Raw genomic sequence first — 22,986 nt, forward strand, 5'->3', positions numbered from 1 at the left:
TCAGCTGGTCAGGCCAATCTCCAGGTCCGCCGCTGGTTACTGGAGTCTCCCCAGCAGGAGCTGGGCTGGAGGCATCCGGTCTCTCCAGCGGTTGCCTCTCAAGTGAGCTCTGGGGTTGGGCTCTTATACTTCCTGTCTGGCACCTGACCTGCTGGGGGGCGGGCTTGGAGTGCTCTGGCCCCGCCCACTCAGAGGTGTCCGGCACACACCGCCTCCCCACACTCCCCATGTTGTTTTGTGGAAGTTCAGCATATATCCCACCACAGACTCACCCCACCTCTGAGGTGCTGCCTTTCCATTCACACCTTACCATGTCTATGGGTTCCCTGATCCTCCTGCCATACTTGCGTTCCAAAGAAGAGAAACCTTTAGGCACTTCCTTGCATCTCGGTCATGTGGGTGCTGACTGGCAAAAGTTTTTAACTTCATAGTTATGACTCCATTAAACTGGTCAACCAGCCTGCTAATCTTGGGGTATATGAGGAAGACTGGAATTGTTGACCCTATACTTCTCCCATAAACTTTAGAGCAGGATTGATATGTAGTTGGACAATACCTCACTGGGGAAATCCCTCCTTTTCTCATTTCTAGCAAGCTATCAGCCCCCTTGTCACCTTCCATAGAGGATAAGGCCAGCACTTCTAGGTATGTGCGTATTTTACAATATTTGCATAATTTCAACTAATTTGCAAGTGACCATAAATTTCAGGTGATGGGAAATAGGCCCTTCCCGAGCAGGGTTGCAGGTGGGTCAGGGTTCTACATGGAACTTGGCAGCCCTGACTGGAGTAGGTATGGAGGTGTGAGGCTGTCTAGGAATGTGGGATTAAATGGGGGTGGGACAATTATGGCCATTTCTTGTAGTATCCTGGACAAACTTGACTGAATTACGATTAAGCCTTACTGAATTAAATGTAGGTATTTTCGGAGACCAGTGTATTCAAAATGCAAATGTTCATGTATTAGCGTGGGATTGTAGAGAACTTGTAGATAGGCCTCCGTGCAATATCTGAGAAGTACTGTGAGCTTCGAAAGACTATGCTGAACAATGTAGCAGACACTAAACATCTGTTGGGACAATATGTGTGACATGGAATTTCTAGGAAGAATTTGGAAGAGGGGACTGCAAATTCTCACCTACTGACTGAGCCTTTGAAACTTTGCCCTGAGGGGAAAGTTCAAAGACTGACTTTCTCATGAGGGTGCTTGTTCTGAGCTGACGCTGTGATGAATTTGTAACCACAGGGAAATCCCGGTGTGGGACTGGAAGAACTGTCCACCATCCAGAGCCCTTGTTGGAATCAGGGGCTGATCTCTGGTAAACCTGTTACCATGCCTGTAAGTTATTTTATTGTTTTAATATGTTTTCAGCATAATACTTTTACCTTAAGAATAAATGTGCTTGCTTAGAAAGAGTTGTGGGGTAGTTTAATCTGTGGCAATAATACTGCGTGCCATCTCTGAGGGGAGAAGTAAAGTAGGTGGGGGTCAGCAGTTTGCCTTGCTGGGGAATAACACAGTGAGAGTAGGGAACTATTCAGCCTGGAAATCCCTGGTCAGACAAGAGAGAGATAAGCCATGGCTGGGGAGCTGGAAACCTAGAGTGGGTGCCCTTGCTGGACCATAGAGGGGGAATACAAGTGCAGTTGCCCAGAGCTGTGACACGAGGGTGCTGGGGGTATGTGTGTCTGGATAAGGGTGTTTGCTGGGTATTGGGTGGTGGAGTGGGTATGAAATAGCTGGGAGTGTCTGGGTGCTGCTTGAGGATAGCAGGGTGCTTTCAGGGGTGGGTCCTGGGTGCTGTTGGGGATGGGTGGATCCTGGGATATGACAGAGCTGGGGTTGGTGAATGGGTGTTGTCTAGGAGGAAAGCTGGGGGGCTGAGGTCTCTTTGGAAAGCAGGGGCCTGGGGTGTCGCTGGGGGTAGTGGAGTCTGGTCTGGCTGGGATGCAGGGATCTTTCTCGTGGTCTGGAGTTTGGCTGCGGGCAGAGTGTCACCGCCTGGGGGCCGGTGTGCCTGGAGCTAGTACTGAACCCCTTTCACCTTCTGTAGTAGGGATGACAGACAGGAGACCTGACGTCCTGAAGCCAAGTCCCACAGCATCCTCTAGCAGCCAACAGTGGGCTCTGCAGCTTCTGCCCGCATCTCAGCCAGACGCCCGATATTCAGACTGAGATTTGGACAGACAGCTGGGCTACACATGCGTGACTGTCACATGAGAGGCACTTGGCAGCCCTGACCTCCATTCTCTGTGTGCAGAGGGGCTTGGACAGCATGTAAGAGAGGATTCTCCCCCCGCCCCCCTCACATCTTGGGATAGGTCCAGGGCTCAGGAGTTGAGCCTAGAGTACTATACAACTCTTCAAAGGGAGGGAGTTATCCTTCCCAAAGCATTATTTAATACTGTGCATTTTGATGCATAGGCCCTTCCTAGGGCTTGAAAGGTTTTTTTATTCATAAACTTCATTCTGGTCTCATTCAGAATTTCATTTGTTTGCTGTTTGACTGTGTTCAACGGGTTGTTTGATTAAAAAAACAATTGCATGTGACAATTGGGTGCAATAAATGCTGTCTTTGCCATTTTTTTTTTTTAATTTCAGTACATCTCCAAACAAAAACTCTTACCTGACTATAGTGGCCTTCAGTGCATCCACACTCATACAAAGTCATTTACTGCAAGTATCTTATCTGTCAAAACCTATTTCTTATCCTTTCAAAGCATGGCTTTGGTAAAGTCCCATGGCTAGATCTTCATTTAACATAAATTGGCCTCTTTGCATTTAATTCAGTGGAACAATGCTGAGGATTTGGCTCTCATCTTTCACAGATTTTCATTTTGCATATTAAAAAAAAAACTCTCTGCCAATTCTTCCTCCCTTCTCTGTCTCGTGACATTTAAAGGCAGGTAATTATGCAGCCATCTGTGCCCTTGTCAAGTGTTGTTTTTTTAAAGTTTGCAGTGTTGTTGTAGCTGTGTTGGTCTCAGATATTAACGAGATAAGACGGGTGAGGTAAAATCTTTTATTGGACCGACTTCTGTTGGTAAAAGAGACGAGCTTTCTAGCTACACGGAGCTCCTCTGCAGGTCTTCTTCAGCTCTGTGTAAGCTTGAAAGCTCGTCTCTCTCACCATCAGAAGTTGGTCCAATACAAGATATTACCTTGCTCCCCTTGTCTTCCGTTTTTAAAATAGATCATTTTTATTTATTACCTCATAGAATTTATGCATCACATGATGATATTTTCCTGTTCCTCAAATGACTTATGCATCTGTCCTCTCAGCCTCTGCAGGTTACTTATCCTTGTCTATTTTAACCAGCAAGGCCCATGTCCATTCCTAAAAGATTCCTTCTTGTTTTCCTTCTTCATGCCAATGCTCTCCTCCATCACTTTCAACCCAGCAAAGAGCTCTCTACCACACAGTATTCTCCAAGCTGTGGAATTTATATTCCTGATTCATATTCATTCCTGGCAACCTTAAGAATAACAACACTATTCACGGTGCCACATTCATCTCAGACCAGCTATAGAATAGAATGGCGAGAATGCCATCACCATCAAATGGACTTTGAGTTCATGAAGTTTCTCTTATTATTGTAATTCATCTTTATAGGACACGAAAGATATATATGTGGTGCTCTACAGGCAAGTACAATGTCAAAGGGCCCTGTCCTTGGATCCAGTCAAGCAAAGCCGCGCTCAGTCCAGGAGCTGAGGGACAAATGTGCTGTATGCCCCTTCTCACTATCGTTGAACTGGTCTCAAGAGCTGGTCTTCACCGAAAACTTTTATTAGCTTAGTTACATCGTTCAGGGGTGCAGACCATACTAGGTCAATGGAAGAATTCTACCGTTAACCTAGCTCCTGCTGATCAGGGAGGTGGATTAACTACAGTGATGGGAGAACCTCTCCCATTACTGCATTGAGTGTCTATAACAGGGGTAGGCAACCTATGGCACGCATGCCGAAGGTGGCACGCAAGCTGATTTTCAGTGGCACTCACACTGCCCGGGTCCTGGCCACCGGTCCGGGGGGACTCTGCATTTTAATTTAATTTTAAATGAAGCTTCTTAAATATTTTAAAAACCTTATTTACTTTACATGCAACAAGAGTTTAGTTATATATTATTGACTTCTAGAAAGAGACCTTCTAAAAAGGTTAAAATGTATTACTGGCACGCGAAACCTTAAATCAGAGTGAATAAATGAAGACTCGGCGCACCACTTCTGAAAGGTTGCCGACCCCGGTCTATACTGAAGTGCTGCAACTGCGCCGCTGTAGTGTTTTAAGTGTAGACCTGGCATAAGTTAGAGTAGCCCCGAGGTTGATCTAGCAGATGCCCAGCTGAAGTACCTCCCCACAAAAGGTTATTGTGTCAATGGAGGATGACTGGAGCAGAACAGGACTCTGGCCACGTCTTCCCCAACATACTCTCTGTTTTGCAGACTCAAAGAGGCATTGGGAACTAGGGATGCTGGGGGCGCTGCCGCACGCCCTGACTTGAAGTAGTACTAACAAACACCAAACACATGGTTTCCATCATCAGCACCCCCACTATAAACACTGTTGCAGCACCCCTGCTTGGGGACTCCCCATGCGCCACAGAAATCCTTAGTTACCCATTTAGGTCAGAGCAGCACAAAGCAGACTTCACATAGAGCAGGATCTGGCCCAAGCTCCCTGGCCCAGGGACATTCTATCTAAAAGCAACACCAAACCTCAACAGCCGGGCAACAGTGAGAGGGAGAAGGGCACTGCTATAACAAAGGCAGAGGCTGCCCTTTGGAAGTGCCGTTTCCCCCCCGGCTTGAAGTTGTTTGTCTCACATCATTCTTCTTTGTAAGTATATAAAAGTGTTATTATGTATAGCGAGGAGTGAAGGAGTGTCTTCCAACGGTGGGCTTGAAGGAGAGGAGTACAGCTGGACGAACGCTGCAAAACAATTCACTGTGAATTAGCTTCTATTGTGTTTCCGCCCCTTTCTGGGTTCACTTCCCTTGAACAGTCCAGTGAACGAGTTTACAGCCAGCCATGTTTGCTAAAGCTGTGAATTTGAAACAAATATTACAAAATGTTTGAGAAGAGTGAATTTACAATTTATAATATTCACCCCAGGAAGCTGATTCTAAGGCTCTGAACTCATCTAACCAGGGAATAAGAAACGTACCATGGTGGCTACTCCAGAAATCTGACTCGCCACCGGTTTACTGCAATTTCACCCTGGTGTAGCAACCCTGGTTCCAGCAGAGTTCCACTGGCACATAACTGGAGTAGCAGAGAGATGAAACAGGCCCTAGGTTTTCACTAAAAACAGCCCAGATTTTAACTGTGGAATATTTGCAGCCAATTGCTCCAGAAGAGTTAGAGTACAGACCAAAACGTATCCCAATTTATTTGGGGGTATTTATTTGGGGAATCATTTTGGATTCACACACACACTTGAGAAAATCACAGTCTCTTTAGGGTTAATTCATTAAAAGACAGGGAGGTAGAATCTTGCAGATGTAAGTGAAGGGGCGTTTGCAGGAAACAGTGCACTAGATAGGCATGCCTATCAGGGTAGCTTGCTTTAGTTGTATGCATTAATTCAATTTCCCCATTGATTAAAGAGTCATACTAATGACAGCAGACTTTGTACTCATGGGGTATGTCTACTCTGCAATTAGACGCCTGTGGCTGGCCCCCACCAGCTGCTGCCCTTTGATGGCAAAGATTCTCTGGGAGCCATGCAAATCCGGGAATACAATATAGCATGAAATTCCCGCCATTGCAAAAGAGCAGTGCAAGGTCTTTGCACCATTGCAGTGTTGCCAGCTTTCCTGATATTTGGTCTTCTCCTTAAAGCCCTAGCAACTGGGGTCAAGTGATTCTATAAGACTCTCAGCTTTCTTTTAAAATAAAAAGTAAATTTCTAGTCCTCATGGTTGAAAACTTGAAACAAGTGGACCTCAGAGACTCAAAACCGGAAGGCAAATAAAAAGCAGAAAAATGTATTATTTTTTTTTAAATCTCATGGTTTTTTGGGGACTGACTTCTGCTTTTTAAGAACATGTGGAGTTGACTGTACTGCCAGTATCCCACTTAAGCCATCCAAATAGGCTGTGAGTTTTAACTGTTGCAGCAGTTTCTTGCTGGCCCTCCGCACGGGTGTGAATTTCTTCCCTTTTGATTGCACAATCCTATTAGCTTTATAAAGGTATGTTACGGTGCTTTGTTTACCCTGCAAGACAAATCGGTGAGGCAGCATTGCTTACACATGCTGCTTCGTTCCTTGGTGTTTCATTTACTTTTCATTAAATATCTCAGTGAGTCTCAGCAGCAATCTGCAATGTTACTAGCTGGGAATCCCCAGAGATTTGTCTTGCTTAGTAACAAGATGAAGCCAAATACCACTTTTAAAACAAATCAGGACTGCCCACCAATTTTTGGTGTTTCCACTGGGACAGAATGTCTCCTTATCTTAGTCAGCCCAGCAGTGGAATAAGGTCCCATCCCAAGTCACATTTGAGTTACCCAGAGCCTGGCTCTGGAGGTACGTCTGTACTGCACAGATCTTATGGTGATAGATAGAGGACATGCACTGCATGCCCCTAGCATGAGTATAAATAGCAGTGTAGATGGTGAGGGGCTGCTTAGATGAGTAAAGACATGTCTGAACCCTGTGGGTATGTACCATACACAGCTCTCTCTCTCTCTCCATGCCCAAGCTGTGCCTGCCCTATCTACACTGATATCTTTGGCAGTGTAGTTTCCTGCTGCCTCCCTGCTGGCAGAGCCTTGCCCTTGCCGTAGATCAGAGCTAGCGTGGGAATTTACACCATTCCAGCTCTAGTATACACATCCCTTCTTCAGAACCCTGCCTCACGGCCAGCCCCGGGACGGGCGTTATTATTTGCCAGTGTCTATATTCACACTCTGTTGACACACTTTTAACGTTCTTGGGCCCATCACAATTCTCCATCAAAAAGAAGATCCAGCCAACATTTCCCTTCCTTTCCCGTGATTAGTCACGCTCGTGGATGCTTCCAAGTTCAATTTATGATCCAGTCAAGAGAAACAAATATGGGAAGTGTCTTGAGAGCTTCCTTTCTTATTTCTTATTGGTGTGTCATTTGTCACCTATTTTAATATGAGGTTAGTTGGTCTTATTAATTAAAATCAACACTGCTCCTTTGACCTAGTTAGATATGCCTGATCAGTATATAAATACATAAGCCTGTTTTAATTAAGTTACTTCCAAATTGTCAGTTGTATGTTGGACAGAAATCTGACCTCATTCAGTACCCAATTTAGTTGAGTTTCAAAGTCTCCATCTGGAAGATAAAACCGAGAATCGGTTTAAACCACTTGGGTGCTGAAAAGAGGTTAGGGCCTCTGGAGTCGCTGTAGATGTCACAACATCAATGTAGGTGTAATCTGGTGTCTAATATCCATTTTACATGGGTTGTGTCACACAGGTTAAGAGTCTGATATGGGTTAAGATTATGATTAAGAATGTGCAAGATCTCAAAGTTCTACTGGATCTAGAGGGCAAAAAATATAAATATATAAATATAAATGTGAAATATAAAGAAAGGATGAATCTAAAATGTCTGCACAGTATAACTCCTCGAGAGTTGGTGAAAGTGTGGTGGAAATATTTTGTCAGCTGCATTATTAATATTTGTTTTGTCTTTCAGGTTCAAGGTGAAGAACAAAAATCTTTCCTACACAAAGATTTTTGCTTTTCCGCTCCTTTTAATTTTATTTATAGTTTTGTATACTAGCATAGGGCCGGCAACAGAGCTACACCTATTTGCAACAGAGCTACACCTATTTACATCAGCTGAGGATCTGGCCCATAAAGGGTTATGTACTACTGGGATATATTTTAGGCAGTGATCTAGAACATTACTCTCTATACAAGACATATAATGCGAAAGGGTTTCATAACAAAATTTTCCTCTCTTTCTCCATTGGAAGGCTTTTCTGAACAAGGTTGATTTGCTGTGGAACTTGAAGCCTGCTTTTCAGAGGTGGTAGGTAAGTACCCACAGTGCCCACTGCCTGCCATTTTGGTTGGTTTGGTGTCCACTCATTTTTTGAGATGTATGGACATGCAAACCTGGGGAACATCTGGGTGACTTATTGTAACTGCGCTCACCAGGCAATCCTATTGTTCTGTAGCAATCCTTGTCCTTACATTGGTCGATACTAGCTCCCACACAGCACCTGCTGGGGACAGTCCTTGCAGAGCCCTTATTTTTGATTAAATGATCCCCTTTTCCTCTGAAGTTAATGACCCCTTTCTCTCTGAGATCAATGACTGGGTTCCTGGACTTACGAACATCTGACAAAAGCATAGCCCTAAGTGTGCAGTCTCTGCCACCAATTACACACATGCAAAGTGAAACAAAGTTTGAAAAGAGAGAGACAAAAATCTCTAAATAAAAATTAAAACACAGTAAAAGCAGAGCTGGGCTAGCACAGAGAACTGTGAGCAAGCGAGGCTCAGCTCTTGGTTACAAAGGAGTAGTTAAGCAACGGAAAAGCTAACACTTTTATAATTTCCTTGTCTCTCTTTGCAGCTGCACAACTCCTGTGAGCGGCATCCCATTTTGGTGTGCCATGGGTGCAGCATGGGAGGGTTCTACCTCTTCGTTTTTTCTATTCTGACTAAATCAGTCTAAACACTCAGGGCCAGCTTGTGAACCCCTTTCGCACAAAGCAGTTCCACTGATGACAACGTCACTCATGTGAGGAATGGCTTTACAATCTGTCCCTAAAGCCCTACATTCTATGCCCAGATATGTAGGTGGGAGCGGAAAAAAAAGCACTTCAAACATTGATGGTAACAAATAAGGGGAAAGACGTGTTTTAAATTCCATGCGCTTTCTTCTCGTTTGTTTGCAAAATGTTATGGTTCATGAAGCAACCTTGTCATAGTAAAACTGAAAAATATGTTCGACCAAGTCTTTGCAGTGTGAAATTCTGCAAGATGTTCTGAAGTTCCAAGGCAGGTGAATGGTTCAGGGGGAAATGTTAACCAGCTGCATTCAAACATGCTCAGCCGTGCTTATCTATTGAGCTACCATCAATACAGTATTATTACTGGGATTCAATGGCTGTGCTTGCCTATGATCCCTGACTCCTTGGCACAGCTGAGGGAGCTGGGTCACAGTCTGGCTTACAGTGTTATTTTCAATAGGTTACTGTGTGTAGTTTGACGAGTGGGTTCTTTGGGGTGGGGTGTGGAAGAGAAAACTGCACCGATCACATTGCCTCTAAGGGTCACTCTAGAAGAGTCAACAACACTGTTGAAATATCTGTGGGCAATGACTGATACAAGTTTGACGCTGTCAGACTCAGATGCCCATGTCATCAAAACACTCCCACCTCATCTCTAATACTAACAAACATTGGCACTCTATGATTCTTGGTTAGTCAAAACTACTGCATTCCAGGATGATGCAGAACTTGGTTAGGTTTTCTAATATACCCAAGGAAGGCACAAAGATGGGAAACATTTTACAAGCAAGCAAATTAAATAAAGCTCCAAGAAACATAGTTCAGTATTTATTATTATTATTTATAAATCGTATTACGGTAGTACCTAGATGCCTCAACCCAGATCAGAGCGCCACGGTGCAAGGTGCTGTACAAACACAGAGTGAGAGATGATCTCTGCTTTAATGAGCTTACAATGCAAATACATGAGATGGACGAAGCGTGGGGAAAGCAGTATTATTTACTTTTTATAGATGGGGAGCTGGGGCAGAGAGAGCTTAAATATGACTTACCCATAGTCACATTGGAAGTCAGCGGCAGAGCCAGAAATGAATCCAGATATCTTGAGTTCCAGGCCAGCACCTTAACTGCTAGATGATCCTAAGCACAAAATATGCATTTCCTGGTTTAAATGTCTTATTTCTTGTTAAAGGAAAGAAGAAACAACAAATATAAAGTCTCCGTGTGCGAAAGAGAACAGTGATTCACTAATACTCTGCACCTGAAGTGAAATACAAACGATCAACGGTCTCACATCTGCCATTGCAAGCAGGTAGCAACTTCTCTTCATTGGAAGGTGCAGCTCACAGAAAACAGAATGACCACATCCCCTTTTAGATACATAGCTATATGCACCACAGTAGAAATATCCTGATGTTAAAGTCTCATGGTATCTTATGATCTACAGTTGCTAGAAACAAAAGCCTCATTCCATTGGAAAGGGAGGATTCCTAGATTTCTAATGACTGAAATCTCCTTATTCTAGCTCCGAGGGGTATGAATTACCAGATGGAAAGGCCCACATTTTTTAAAGTGGCCATTCATTTTGGGTGCCCAATTTTAAACACAGCCCGTTGAGCGCCTGCAGAAGCCATGTCTGAACAGGTGGCCCAAGCCGCCTCAAACTGGACACCCAGAAACCACAGCATCCAAATTAGTGAAGGAAAGAAGGAATAACTTCTATGGTACATTGTATATTTTGAAAGAAAAAGCAGCAGCTGTTTGTGGCTGCTCGGACGATGGGCTGCTATAATCAGTCCTGGCAAATATGAGTGGGCAGACGGCAGGTGCCAGATGTGGTATATATAATTGTTTGTACAGGTATTACAAGATTATAATACAGCAGCAGTGCCTGTTTTAATAGGAAATGGGCACACGGATCCCTTTAGGCAGCTTTCAGGCATATTATAATGTGCTCTTTTTTTAATCTTACAAGGTACAATTCAATATGAATGAGAGAGTGGATTCCAATTCTTCACTCAGTTGGCCTCACATGCAGAGTTTCAATGGCACATACAAGTATCCATACCCAGACCACAACATTTCCTATGTGGACTTCTACCTTCATCAGCCACTAGTGGCAGCCATCTTCATCGTCTCCTACCTCCTCATCTTCCTCCTGTGTATGCTTGGCAATGGAGTGGTTTGCTTCATTGTTCTGAGGAGCAAGCACATGCGCACAGTCACAAACCTCTTCATCTTGAATTTGGCTGTCAGTGACTTACTGGTGGGGATATTCTGCATGCCTACCACTCTCCTGGATAACATCATAGCAGGTGGGTAGAACCTGATGATATAAATGTTGGCACGATCATGGAAATCTCCTACAGCATTTGGTCCTCACTTGGGATGTGAAAGTGCTTCAGACAAAATAAGAACCCACAAAAATCTTTGCCTAAGCCTGCCCTGGACTAGAGCCCTAAATATATATCAGTTCAAGAACAAGCAGAGCCAGATCTTTGGCCCCTGCTTTGGCTTCTGGGCATCATGAGAGTGGTTCAAAGGGCCAGGAAGCTGCAATCACAGCATAGGTGGTCTCAGTACCCTTAGCAAGGGTGAACTCATGCTAAGTTACCATGCCCTGAGGCTACTCAGATGTACAAAAGGGAGCCAGTCCAGTCCCTGGCTGCCAATCAAAAGCTATTTTTGAATAATCTTTAATGAATTATACATCAGAGCACATTAAAATGTACCACATTTTCCTGAGTCAGCGGGAGGTTTTCTTTAACCCTATGACTTTTTATGGAATTATACATAGTAGCATATTAAAATGCTAATTAAAACTTAAATACCAAAATCAGAAGAAGCACACATCTAGATTTATCAAACTTTTAAAAAAAACCTGTACACCATCTACTAGTTAGGCATATATGTTTTTTTAATTTTCAACCAGGAATAAAGTTTCCTCTTTCTAATAAATCCCTCGAACAGCTGTCTTTAAAATCTGGTAGCAGCTGTCTTTCAAAACTGGTAGAGAACCCCTAGAGGTATCACAGGTTTAATCTCTATTCATATTCCATTTGCTCAAAGTAATACCTGTCTTATCTTTTTACATTTATTAGAAATTAGTACCTATTGGCTTAAACTGCATTAGAGGCCTTTTAATTTTAGTACATTTTTACCTAATTAATTGCATAGGATATAAACTGCTTCTATAGGGTATTTTATAAGTATGTATTTGTCATCTGTCATGGAAATTTATCATTTGTGAATTACAAAGAATGTATTAGTTTCAAGGACGCAGCATAAAGAACCCTTGACCAGAGTTGTATTAGACTAAAACAAGCATACAAACAAAAAACCCCAATATTTTTGACCAGTAGCTATTGACAAAAGAGCCTGTCTAGCACTTGTGTACCTATCAGAGAAATATTCATCTAGATTTATGTATCAAATTTTAAAAATCTATTTAATTTCAAATTATTTTAACACATATAATGGTATGCATAATACATGAGCAGTGCAACATAATGGCACTCAAACCACATGGGATATAGAGACACAGTTTTGAATTTGTCTGGTTAAGACCATAGCCCATTGTATGGGTTGTATTACTTCTAAGACATTGAATAATAGGTGTTTTGTTTTTTAAAGATAAGACAAGACTTCGTGTTCCAACTATCCTTTATTTTATGTTTTATCTAAGCTCCCACACGCATTCTGGATCTCAGAGCCTGCCGTCAATATTTGAAGAACGACTTCATAGACTTTGGTTTTATTGCTAGTGATTTTCGTTTTCTGAACATATAAAATAAAAGGCATCTTTATTTTGTTTTTTGCCTAATCTTAGCCCATACACTAGTGTACAATGTTAAAATAGTAGAGGAATTTTTACCCTGATTACTGAGCTAACACCAACTTTGCTGCTATTGTTAAATGGAGATTTAAACTATAGTACCCACCTAAAGGAGCACACATCTACAGTTATCTAACATATCTAAATAAATTTTTCCACACATTCCCTCTTACATGTTTATTTAAAACTAATAAAGAGTTCCTAATAGTATTACAAGCCCTGAACCCCCCGCCCCCAAATATTCCTATATTTCTTCCACCGACTCATAAATGTTATGTATTTCTTCCCGTAATTTTGAATGATTGGAAATTAGCCCCTTTGGCTCAAATTATGCAAGAAGTCTGTTAATTTTGGTAGTTTTGCCTAATGGAAAACATAACATTCAAAAAACAAGAGAAAACAAACAAACAAACAAAACCTCTAGCAGACAGTTACAAGTTTCTTATATTGGATGTAAGTTAAGCAAGTTTAATTTCCAGGAGAATACAAACCCCTCATTCACAGAGGTGTATGATAGTAAAAAAGAGCCAGGAAAAAAAAGCAGCAATCCATAATTTTGTAATGGTTTGCAGCACAGAGATAAAAATGTTATTTGTTGTTCATTAGGTCTCTGATGAAACATCAAAATATTTATCAGAAGGAAATGGAGAGGCTGGTACACAATGAACATCTCTTTTACCACCCTATTACCATCAGATATCAGGAAAAGAATGGTAGGGAAGTGTGGATGGGAGTTTGTGTGGATGTCAGCTGTTGCAATTTTTATCTCTATACTTCAAACAGATAGAAAAGTATAGACTGTGAAAAAATTTTCATGCTCTTTATTTACTATAATACATCTGGCTTTTTTTGCCACCCCGAGCAAAAAAAAATAAAAAAATCGGGGCGGCCAGAATGGCAAAGCAAAAAAAAATCTGTGGCACAGACGGAGCAGCAAAGCAGGAAAACAAAACCAAAAACCTGCGGGGCAGCCAGAGCCAGGGTGCAAGGGGACGCCCTGCGCTGCAGACGTGCCCTGGCTGGAGGGGGAGGGAGCGGGGGGGAGAGAGAAGGGGGGTGGCCAGGGCTTCAGCGGGGCACTCGCCACGCAGCCCTGACCGCCGCGCCGCCTGCCGGGAGGGCTCCACGGCTCTCCAGTCGGCGGGGAGGGAAGGACACGGGCTGCCCTGCTGGGCTTGCTACAGACCTGGCACCGGCTGGGGCAGACAGAGCGCGCAGCCCGCTCTCAGCAGGGCACTCCCCTCCTCCATGCCGCCACCCCCTTTACAGGGCAGCCGGATCGGCGGAAAAAAAAAAAAGCGGCCGTGCCGCCCTAGGATTGGGCAGAATGCTGCCACGTAGAATCTGCCGCCCCAAGCACCAGCTTGCTCGGCTGGTGCCTGGAGCCGGCCCTGTCAAAGCAGGACCAATTCCCAACTAAATCATCCCAGCCAGGGTTTTGTCAAGCCTGACCTTAAAAACCTCTAAGGAAGGAGATTCCACCACCGCCCTAGGTAACCCATTCTAGTGCTTCACCACCCTCCTAGTGAAAAAGTTTTTCCTAATATCCAACCTAAACCTCCTGCACTGTAACTTGAGACCATTACTCCTTGTTCTGTCATCTGCTACCACTGAGAACAGTCCAGATCAGTGGTTCCCAAACTGGGGTTCGTGAACCCCTGGGGGTTCACGAAATGTTACAGGGGGTTCTCGGGAAAAAATTCCCTAATGGCGGACAGAGCTGTCCCTAGGGACCCCAGGCAGCACGGGGCCAGCAGACCGGAGCCCCTGGACTTCCAAGAGCTAAGCAGATCAAAGCAAGCATATCTATCACACTAAGGAGATTTAAACTTCAAGACTCCTTATAAGAAATGGAAAGGGAGTGGATATTTATTGCTGTTTTTAAAATTAAATAGGCAGCTAGTATTGTTTTTAAAATTATTATGAAGAACAAGTTTAAGCTTTGTTGAAATGTGCGTTGTTTGCCTGGACTGCTCAGGACCTGAATGCTTGTGTAGGAGGAACTCTTTGGGTTGGCTTCTTAAATACCTTTATGCTGTTTCACATCTGATACTCCTTGATGAAACATAGGAGCCTTGTCTTATAACAGTCTTATTCAAAGTGATACAAGCTACGAAAGTGAGATCTTGGAAGAGTTTTCATAATATAATAAAAATACTGTAATGATAAATAATAATAATAAATAGTGTGTAATAAGCATGTCATAAAAACAAATTTTATATTTCCAAGATCACTGCTTTTTATCATTTATACTCCGGTAAAGGAGAAACGCCCCTGGAAATATTCATTTTTAGGAGGGGGTTCGCGAGACTTGACATTTTAGTGAAAGGGGTTTGTGGGTTGTTAAAGTTTGGGAACCACTGGTCTAGATCCATCCTTTTTGGAACCCACCTTCAGGTAGTTGAAAGCAGCTATCAAATCCCCCCTCATTCTTCTCTTCTGCAGACTAAACAATCCCAGTTCCATCAGCCTCTCCTCATAAGTCATGTACTCCAGCCCCCTAATCATTTTTGTTGCCCTCCACTGGACTCTTTCCAATTTTTCCACATCCTTCTTGTAGTGTGGGGCCCAAAACTGGACACAGTACTCCAGATGAGGCCTCACCAATGCCTAATAGAGGGGAATGATCACGTTCCTCGATCTGCTGGCAATGCCCCTACTTATACAGCCCAAAATGCCGTTAGCCTTCTTGGCAACAAGGGCAAACTGTTGACTCATATCCAGCTTCTCGTCCACAGTAACCGGTAAGTCCTTTTCTGCAGAACTGCTGCCTAGCCATTCGGTCCCTAGTCTGTAGCAGTGCATGGGATTCTTCCATCCTAAGTGCAGGACTCTGCACTTGTCCTTCTTGAACCTCATCAGATTTCTTTTGAAATGAGGGGGTTGTATGCTGAATCCTGGAAATAAAACTTCCTTCTCAATTCACAAATGACGAATGTTTAATCCAGGTGTGACAGTCATGGAACTGCTATATATTAAGCTATGAATCATATTTAATAATGATATGAATATTGTAAGTGACCTAGTCAGTGAGGTAAACTTGCTGTATAATTACGAAAATTTGGAAAATCCATGCAATATATCTCATCACTTCCCCTTTTATTCTTCTGACCATTTGCATTTATTTATTTAGATTTGAGCTAGTTGCATAAAAGCATATATATATATATGCTAATATATATATATTATTTATTTATTTAAAGATTCACATAAGGATACATTCAATAGAATATAAAAACTTCTTGTTTTCCAAAATGGTTGAATGGCAGTGAAAATGCACACAGGTCCAGAAATGATACCGAGGCATTCTGGAAATTTAGGAAAGGGCTGGCAGGACCTTCAGAGCCATGCAGCCAGCTCATTGGATAAAAAGAGGGTGGAAAATGGGAGGGACATGCTGTCTAAAATGAGCTTTTGATTGGTGCATTATTGCAGTGTGGGACATGGACACCTGCCAACCAATACATTGTGATGAAAGGTATAGAGTTATTACTATGACTCTTTGCAATCAGTGCTGGGAATTAAACATGTTCAGAGGTGGTGAAGGAGGCAGTCTATGTTAGATGTACAGTCACACTCCATTAGCCCTACTCACACTCAGACATTTGTAAGGGGGCTTGAAGTAGTCTTTGCTGGTGGAATTTACATGCTGATAACCAGAAAGTGTAATTTAAAATAAGACATGGTCGTCTTCTACACACATCTTCCTATATTTTGTTCTTATTGCTTTTCTTGCTACATTCCTCTTTTCTACCCTTTGGTACGTGCGTTTCCCAAGATTAGATGCCATTACTCTGTTAGATTCAGTAGACTCTTTTGGTCAAATTCAGAGATGACGTGTAAAGGATAGTGTGTAAGTTGTTGGTAACCAGGGATGAGTTTAAGTGATTAACCAATTCTAATGAGCCTAAGTTGATACATACTGTGGGGGACTAGGACAAGGTGAAAGTTATACCACTGTAAGGTAAGGTCCCTGTTTTATATGGAAGCATGTGAGACCACTGCAGCTATAGTGTCTATCTTCCTTTCCTCTCACATGATGCTGCTCTAACCGGTGCTCAAGCTAATGCTTCAGATGCATGTGTGCTGCTATCAGGGTCAGCAGAAGACCATCTCTGCCCCCTTTTATTACCTTGTGGTGGGGTCACTGTGCACCATCATTCACCTGCACTTGGACAGCATTATGCCTGGGGGGAGCACTTCAGCTCTGGGAGTGTTCTGGGAAGGATGCTCCTTCGCCTAGCCTTCAGCGTTGTAGTGAAATGGAGGCAATTTACCTTTCTAGGGTTATTTCAATTTGTACCTTCCAGGATGGCCCTTTGGGAGCATGGTCTGCAAAATGAGTGGGATGGTCCAGGGAATCTCCGTCTCAGCCTCTGTTTTCACTTTGGTTGCAATTGCAGTTGACAGGTAAGACGATGTAAAGCTCTGAAACCAATATTCATTAAAAAAACAAAAATATATTGCTCATCATCCCGGGATCCCCAGCATTTTTATAATTACCAATTCATCCTCATTACACCCTGATGAGATGGGGTGTATTGTGCCCATTTTCTGGATGGGCAGAATGAGGCACAGCTAGGTTAAAGTGTGGCCATCACCATTTCCCCCCCCACTTAATTTCCATGAAGATGGTAGAGGAGCAGGCACTGCAGGGGAACCCCCTTAGTGTGGCTTCAGCTATCCCGCCTGCTGCTTGCAGAGCTGAGAACAACAGGTCTAAAATTCTGATCCTAGGGCCCTCTCATCTGCTGCTGAGAGAAGAGAAGCCCGTGAGTTCCCATCCCCCAGCAGAGCAAGGAATTCACCCATCCCAGTCTGGGTAGAGTGCCCCAGAGGAGACTGGCAGATCCTGTGTCTGCTACTCTCCCTTCAGGTGGCAGATCAAAGAACTGCTGGGACCAGAAGGGCCCCTCCCAGGTCTGTAGTAGCAGCAGCAGGAGGGGTGGCAATTCCATGCTCAGGGTCTCAGGACTTAGCCCACTGGACTACTCTAAAGAGCTCCTCCTCCCTCCCAGCCGGTTCATCTTTTATGAAGGATGTGTGTCTTCTCCCAGCCCCCAGCCAGGCTGCTCTGGGTCCCTCCCGGGGGTGGGGGAGGATGTTACAAATGCTCTATCCCAGCCTCTACTTCTGCCTCTTCAATGCTGTAGGGAGGGTGTTTCTCCCTTGTTCCCCCCCACAGAATACCACTGGGGGCAGGGGGATAGCCAGTTGCTCCGCCTCAGTCCCCTGCTGCCTCTCTCATCTCATTTTGGGAGCAGGGGTATGTCTCTCCCTTCCTGCCGCAGATTCCTAGCCACTGCCTTCTCCCTTCGACTCCACCCTTGCCCTTCTTTGAAGCAGCTGCAGGCTCTTCAGGCAGCGTCCGCTGGCCCCACCCCTGTGGCGATGTAGAAGTCTGCCGAAGCACGAGTTTGGATTCAGTCAAGGGATGTTCAAAATTAGCATAAAATACATGTTTTTTCAACGAAAGATTGGCCATTTGCTGAGTCTGACCCTTTTTTAACGGCAAGTGAGGTCAGTGAGTAGGACCACATTTGATGTGACTGTCCCGTGTCGTACAACAGAGACGAGGCAGAGCTGTGTATACAGCGCTGCATCTGGGGGCCTGGCCCAATGCTCTGTCCAATAGACCAAACCCCCCAGGCTGTGCAGCATGGTAGAAAACTCCTTGTTCCACGAGTACGGTAGGCCCAGCGAGAGAGGCTGTTTTGCAGTGGAAGTAAATGTTTATGAATCAGCCATTCCAAAACTGTGGTCCATGTGCTACCCATGCATACTTCGCTGGTGGCCGGCAGGACTGATTGGTCACATGGTGCTGGCTCCTCCTCCTTATGTCCAGCTGCTAAGTGACATTGAGACACCTAAAACTACATGAAATACTTTCCTAATGCCACCTTTCCACGTCAGCAGCTATTGCCATTGCCACAGGGATGGTATTCAATTGTCTTTGGGCATGGAGGTGGCCCAGCCAATCATGAATGGGAAAGGAACGGTCTATAAGGCAATTTCTGACATATGGACCACATTGTCAAGTTTGAGGACCCCCGTTACAAATCACAGGCCAGATCTTCAGCTGGTGTAAAATGCAAAACTCCACTGACGTCAGTACATTGATTTACACCGGCTGAGGCCTTCGCTGCACATACGTATTTCTTAGGTTTAAAATAAATGATTGAACTGGGTTTTATTGACATTGATTATGTGGCTTTTAGATTTATTCTCTGGCATTCTGTTCACTACAGGTTCCGATGCATTGTTTACCCATTTAAGCAGAAGCTCACCATATCAACTGCGGTTGTCATTCTAGCAGTCATCTGGGTTCTAGCTATCGCCATCATGTGCCCGTCTGCAGTCATGTTGCAGGTACAAGAGGAAAAGTATTTCAGGGTGATCCTTGGCTATAGCAATCAAACCAGCCCTATATACTGGTGCCGGGAGGATTGGCCCAATCAGGAAATGAGAAAGATCTATACAACGGTGCTGTTTACCAACATCTACCTGGCCCCCCTTTCACTTATCGTCATTATGTATGCTAGGATAGGGATCGCGCTCTTCAACAAAGCAGCACCTGTAGGGGGAAAACAGAGCCAGGAGCAGCGCCACTCCGTGTCCAAGAAGAAGCAGAAGGTGATCAAAATGCTCATCATTGTGGCTTCACTTTTCATCCTGTCCTGGCTCCCCTTGTGGACTTTGATGATGCTCTCAGACTATGCCAATCTGACGGAGGTCCAGCTGCAGATCATCAACATTTACATCTACCCCTTCGCTCACTGGCTGGCCTTTTTCAACAGCAGCATCAACCCGATCATCTATGGCTTCTTCAACGAGAACTTTCGCCGAGGCTTCCAGGCAGCCTTTAAGCTTCAGCTCTGCTCCGGGGAAATGATGCGCAGGGAGTTCTACTCCCAGAGGGGCCAAAGCAATGCCATATTACCGGCAACCACCCACCAGCTGCTGGAGGACCAACCTTCTCAAAATGCCAAGGATGAGGAGAAACCAATTCAGAGAGGGAACTGGATGAACAACCAGCAGGACTTGATGATGGAAGACCTAGAAAAGGCAACCAACAACAATGGAGTAAAATGAAATTTGCTATGAACTGGTTTATTCCTTGGCAGAGTCTGATGTGGTGTGAGGTTCACAAGATTTAAGCCCTCGCTGGCAAAAACAAAACAAAACACATCTTAAGATGTTACTATTGTAAAGTATGTATAATTTGTAGAATAGCTGGTTGCTTGGACTAGATATGAGGCCTAATTCTGCCCCCCTTTATACCAATGTAAATCAGGAACAACTTCATTGAAGTTAGTGGCATTACACAGGCATAAACATGGTATAAGTGAGAGCAGAATGAAGACCACTGATTTAAATGGAGATGCTCCTGATTTACATTTGGTGTACTGGGGAGCAGAATCAGGCCTGTATTGGTTTAGTTTTACACTGTTCTCAGAATAGGTGAAACAGGGTTGCATAAAGTTTTGTTAGAGAAATGTTACAGCATGTAATGCTATTGCTATTAATCCATACAACAGTTTTGTCAGAGTAGAATCTGAAGAGGTTATTGATTTATTTAATATCCACTTAGATGTTGGGGTTTGGACTGGGTGCGAATCATGGAATGATTCTGCTGGAACATTTTCATTATTTTTTCATTAGCCAATTTTGGACACAATCAAAATTTTATTTTGCAGATTAGGATGGTGGTTTATGAGACTAATGAAAAATCCTCCACTTTTAATTGAACAGTGTCCATTTTACAAAGTCAGGATAATCCAACAAACCCTCGTTTTTACAAGTTAGCTGTTAAATTCACTTCATTTATTAATAGCCCCTCCCAGTATCACTGTTTTATATTTATTGCTCAAGCATAATAGCGGGTTCCTGAAATCATTCATTCTGCTATGTTACCATTACCATTAATTCAAATGTTAGAGATTTGCTTAATAGACCAGCATTAATGTTTTAATCCTCTGAATATAGAATATTGTGCCACCCAGCTTCCAGGCAAATGTATAATTTGTATTCACAGTGCTTCTGGCCTGGAGATATTGTATGCTGACTGGTTTTTTTAATATATCTGCCTGTTTGAACTGGTGTGAGGTGTGCAGCTTCTATGGCTTCTTATTTGTTCCCCTTTCTGGCTGATTCTTTAGTTAATTTTGTGATTGAACTGTCATTCAGTTTATCTGTCTCTCAGTTTGAGAAATAAAAAGGATTAAGGATGTGAGAAATAAAAGAAAAGCTGCTTTTATGCTGCAGTTTTGGTGGGTTCTCAGAATCTTATTCTTATATTTTTTCAAATCTTTGATAAAGAAATATCTTGCCAAAATATCGTGTCCAGCGTCTAAGTTGCACATTTTGATGGTAGCTATTCTAGATACCAGGACATCATTGCTCTACCAAGAGACAGTAACAGGAGTATTTTAAGGTTCTGATCCTCCAGTCAGATCTGCAGGGGCAGAGACTTGCACCCCCCACACAGAGCTTCACTGAAATCAAAGCACACACGCTTCTGAAGTCACTGGGGTTCCACATGGACGCAAGGCTCCATCCACACAGAGCTGGGGCTTCACAAGGCAGACATGATGAAGGCCTATGGAATAATATAGAATATCCACCTGACAATGCAGAATTGTTCCCAACTGTTAGTCCAGGCTGGAATATTCATCACAATACAGTTATTTTTGGATGAAACTTCACTGTTTTTAGTTCATGAAACCTCCACACAGCTCACAGGAATCAAAACATTTCAACTAAATTTCACATGAAACATTTTTCCACAATGTTTTTTGGTTAAAATGAAACAGCAGTTGGGGATTTTGAAGAAAAAGCAACAACAGCTCTAATTTTGCAGGTAAGATTTCATGAGGCATTATTACTAAGGCTAGGAATTTCAAAGGAGCCAATAGGATTTGGATGCCTGACACCTTTAGTCTCCTTTGAAAACCACAGCATAAAGGCTTGACTGAAATCCAGCTATTAAGGCCCAGATCCTCATATTTACTTAGCTATTTATTGATTTCAGTGGAATGTAGGTGCATAAATACCTTTGAGGATCTGGTCTTATGAGCCTACTGCATTCCTTCGGCCCACTACTCTTTCCTTCACTCACTGCACTTTTAAAAAATGGGCTTAGGGTTGCCTGGCATGGTTTGTTCTTCACAGATTCCTGAGGCTTATTCCTTTATACTCTACAGGCCAAATTATGGCTGGCTTGGTGAGAGTTGTTTATTGCTTGTGGACTGGTTCACATTCTCCGAGTTGCCGGGGAACAAAGGTGTGACGTGTGTTAGGAATACAGCTATTTCAGGTGAGAAATACCCTGAGCTTCATCAGTTTCTCACCTTGTTTTGTATTTATTATACCTGAGAATGTCCAAATCATTCAATGCATGTCCAAAAAGAAAGAGAGCGCGCTTGTTGTACAGCAGCATTATTATTTACTGGCAGTGAGGCCGAGAGGCAGATGACATTACCAAAGGGAGATACAACCTCTGTGCTCTTCAAAAGTATGTTCAAATTAATGTGCCTACTTTAATGGTATAAACCTTTCAGGCCTACATGAGTTAGTCCTGCTACATTTTGATACAAGAGTGGCATTCAATAAACTAATAGTTGAGATGTTGCAGTGGCTTTTTTCTGCCTAAGATGTTTTTGCCACAAAGTGCTCCTTCTTGAGTAAGGTGGTGATTCAGCAAAGCATTTAAGTACATGGTGAATTTTAAGTATGTCCTTAAGTCCATCCCAGTTTTCAGCAAAGCACTTAAGTGTGTGTTTAACTGAAGTCTAATTGAAGTCAATGGGACGTGCTTTACTGAAACAGGGCCTAGAAAACAGATGCTGACTGCTGCTATTGGTTCAGAAGGTTTACCCTTCATTAAAGGACATGGTTCACAAAGTACATAGTGTCTACTGCTTTGACTTAACTAAAAAGTAGAGCTCTACAGAGAAAGGAAGTTCTGTTTTGTGAGGGATTTTTATATTTCAAAATCTGGCTTAGTTTTGAATTGGAACAAATCCTGATAATGTAGAAATTCTGCACAAAGGAATACTTTCCCCCCAAATGTGGGATGGGGTGTCCACCCTACACAGGGGCTGAACAGGCAAAATAGTCCAATTAACCCCACAACAGGCTGTACCTGGAGGGAAGCCAAGGACTGACAAGGCCAAATGTTTGATGAAGCCCAGCCATGGGAGGAGCTGGGATAGGCCTATAAAGAGAGGAAGAGTTATGCTCTCATATCCTACAGACTCACTTGTCGACAGAGCCAGGACCAGATCCGGCTCCAGATGAAGTAAGAGGGCACAGTTCAAATGGTCTCTTCCAACCCTAATATTCTAGGATTCTGTGAGGAGAATAAGCCCTGGGATCCTGCCTTGGACTATAGACTCTGGCAAGCATCTGAACAGGGGTGAAG

The 22,986-nt window shown here is 43.4% G+C and overlaps 1 protein-coding gene across 3 annotated transcripts in view; it reads left to right on the plus strand.

The window, feature by feature from the left end:
* NPFFR2 (neuropeptide FF receptor 2) overlaps positions 1–20,827 on the plus strand; it is a 39,520-nt gene extending 18,693 nt beyond the window's left edge. Inside the window, exons 2-8 of one of the 3 annotated variants that reach the window (XM_054031017.1) lie at positions 592–645; positions 1,246–1,338; positions 7,964–8,023; positions 9,921–10,040; positions 10,704–11,043; positions 16,874–16,973; positions 18,812–20,827. In XM_054031017.1, coding sequence (XP_053886992.1) covers positions 10,716–11,043; positions 16,874–16,973; positions 18,812–19,655 — 1,272 coding nt within the window. In that variant the 5' untranslated portion in view covers positions 592–645; positions 1,246–1,338; positions 7,964–8,023; positions 9,921–10,040; positions 10,704–10,715 and the 3' untranslated portion in view covers positions 19,656–20,827. The remainder of the gene's footprint in view (positions 1–591; positions 646–1,245; positions 1,339–7,963; positions 8,024–9,920; positions 10,041–10,703; positions 11,044–16,873; positions 16,974–18,811) is intronic. The other 2 variants (XM_054031016.1, XM_054031018.1) reach the window with 2 other exon arrangements.
* The last annotated feature ends 2,159 nt before the right edge of the window (positions 20,828–22,986 follow it).

The sequence above is a fragment of the Malaclemys terrapin genome, chromosome 5 (assembly GCF_027887155.1).
Source record: "Malaclemys terrapin pileata isolate rMalTer1 chromosome 5, rMalTer1.hap1, whole genome shotgun sequence".
Classification (NCBI taxonomy): Eukaryota; Metazoa; Chordata; order Testudines; family Emydidae; genus Malaclemys; species Malaclemys terrapin.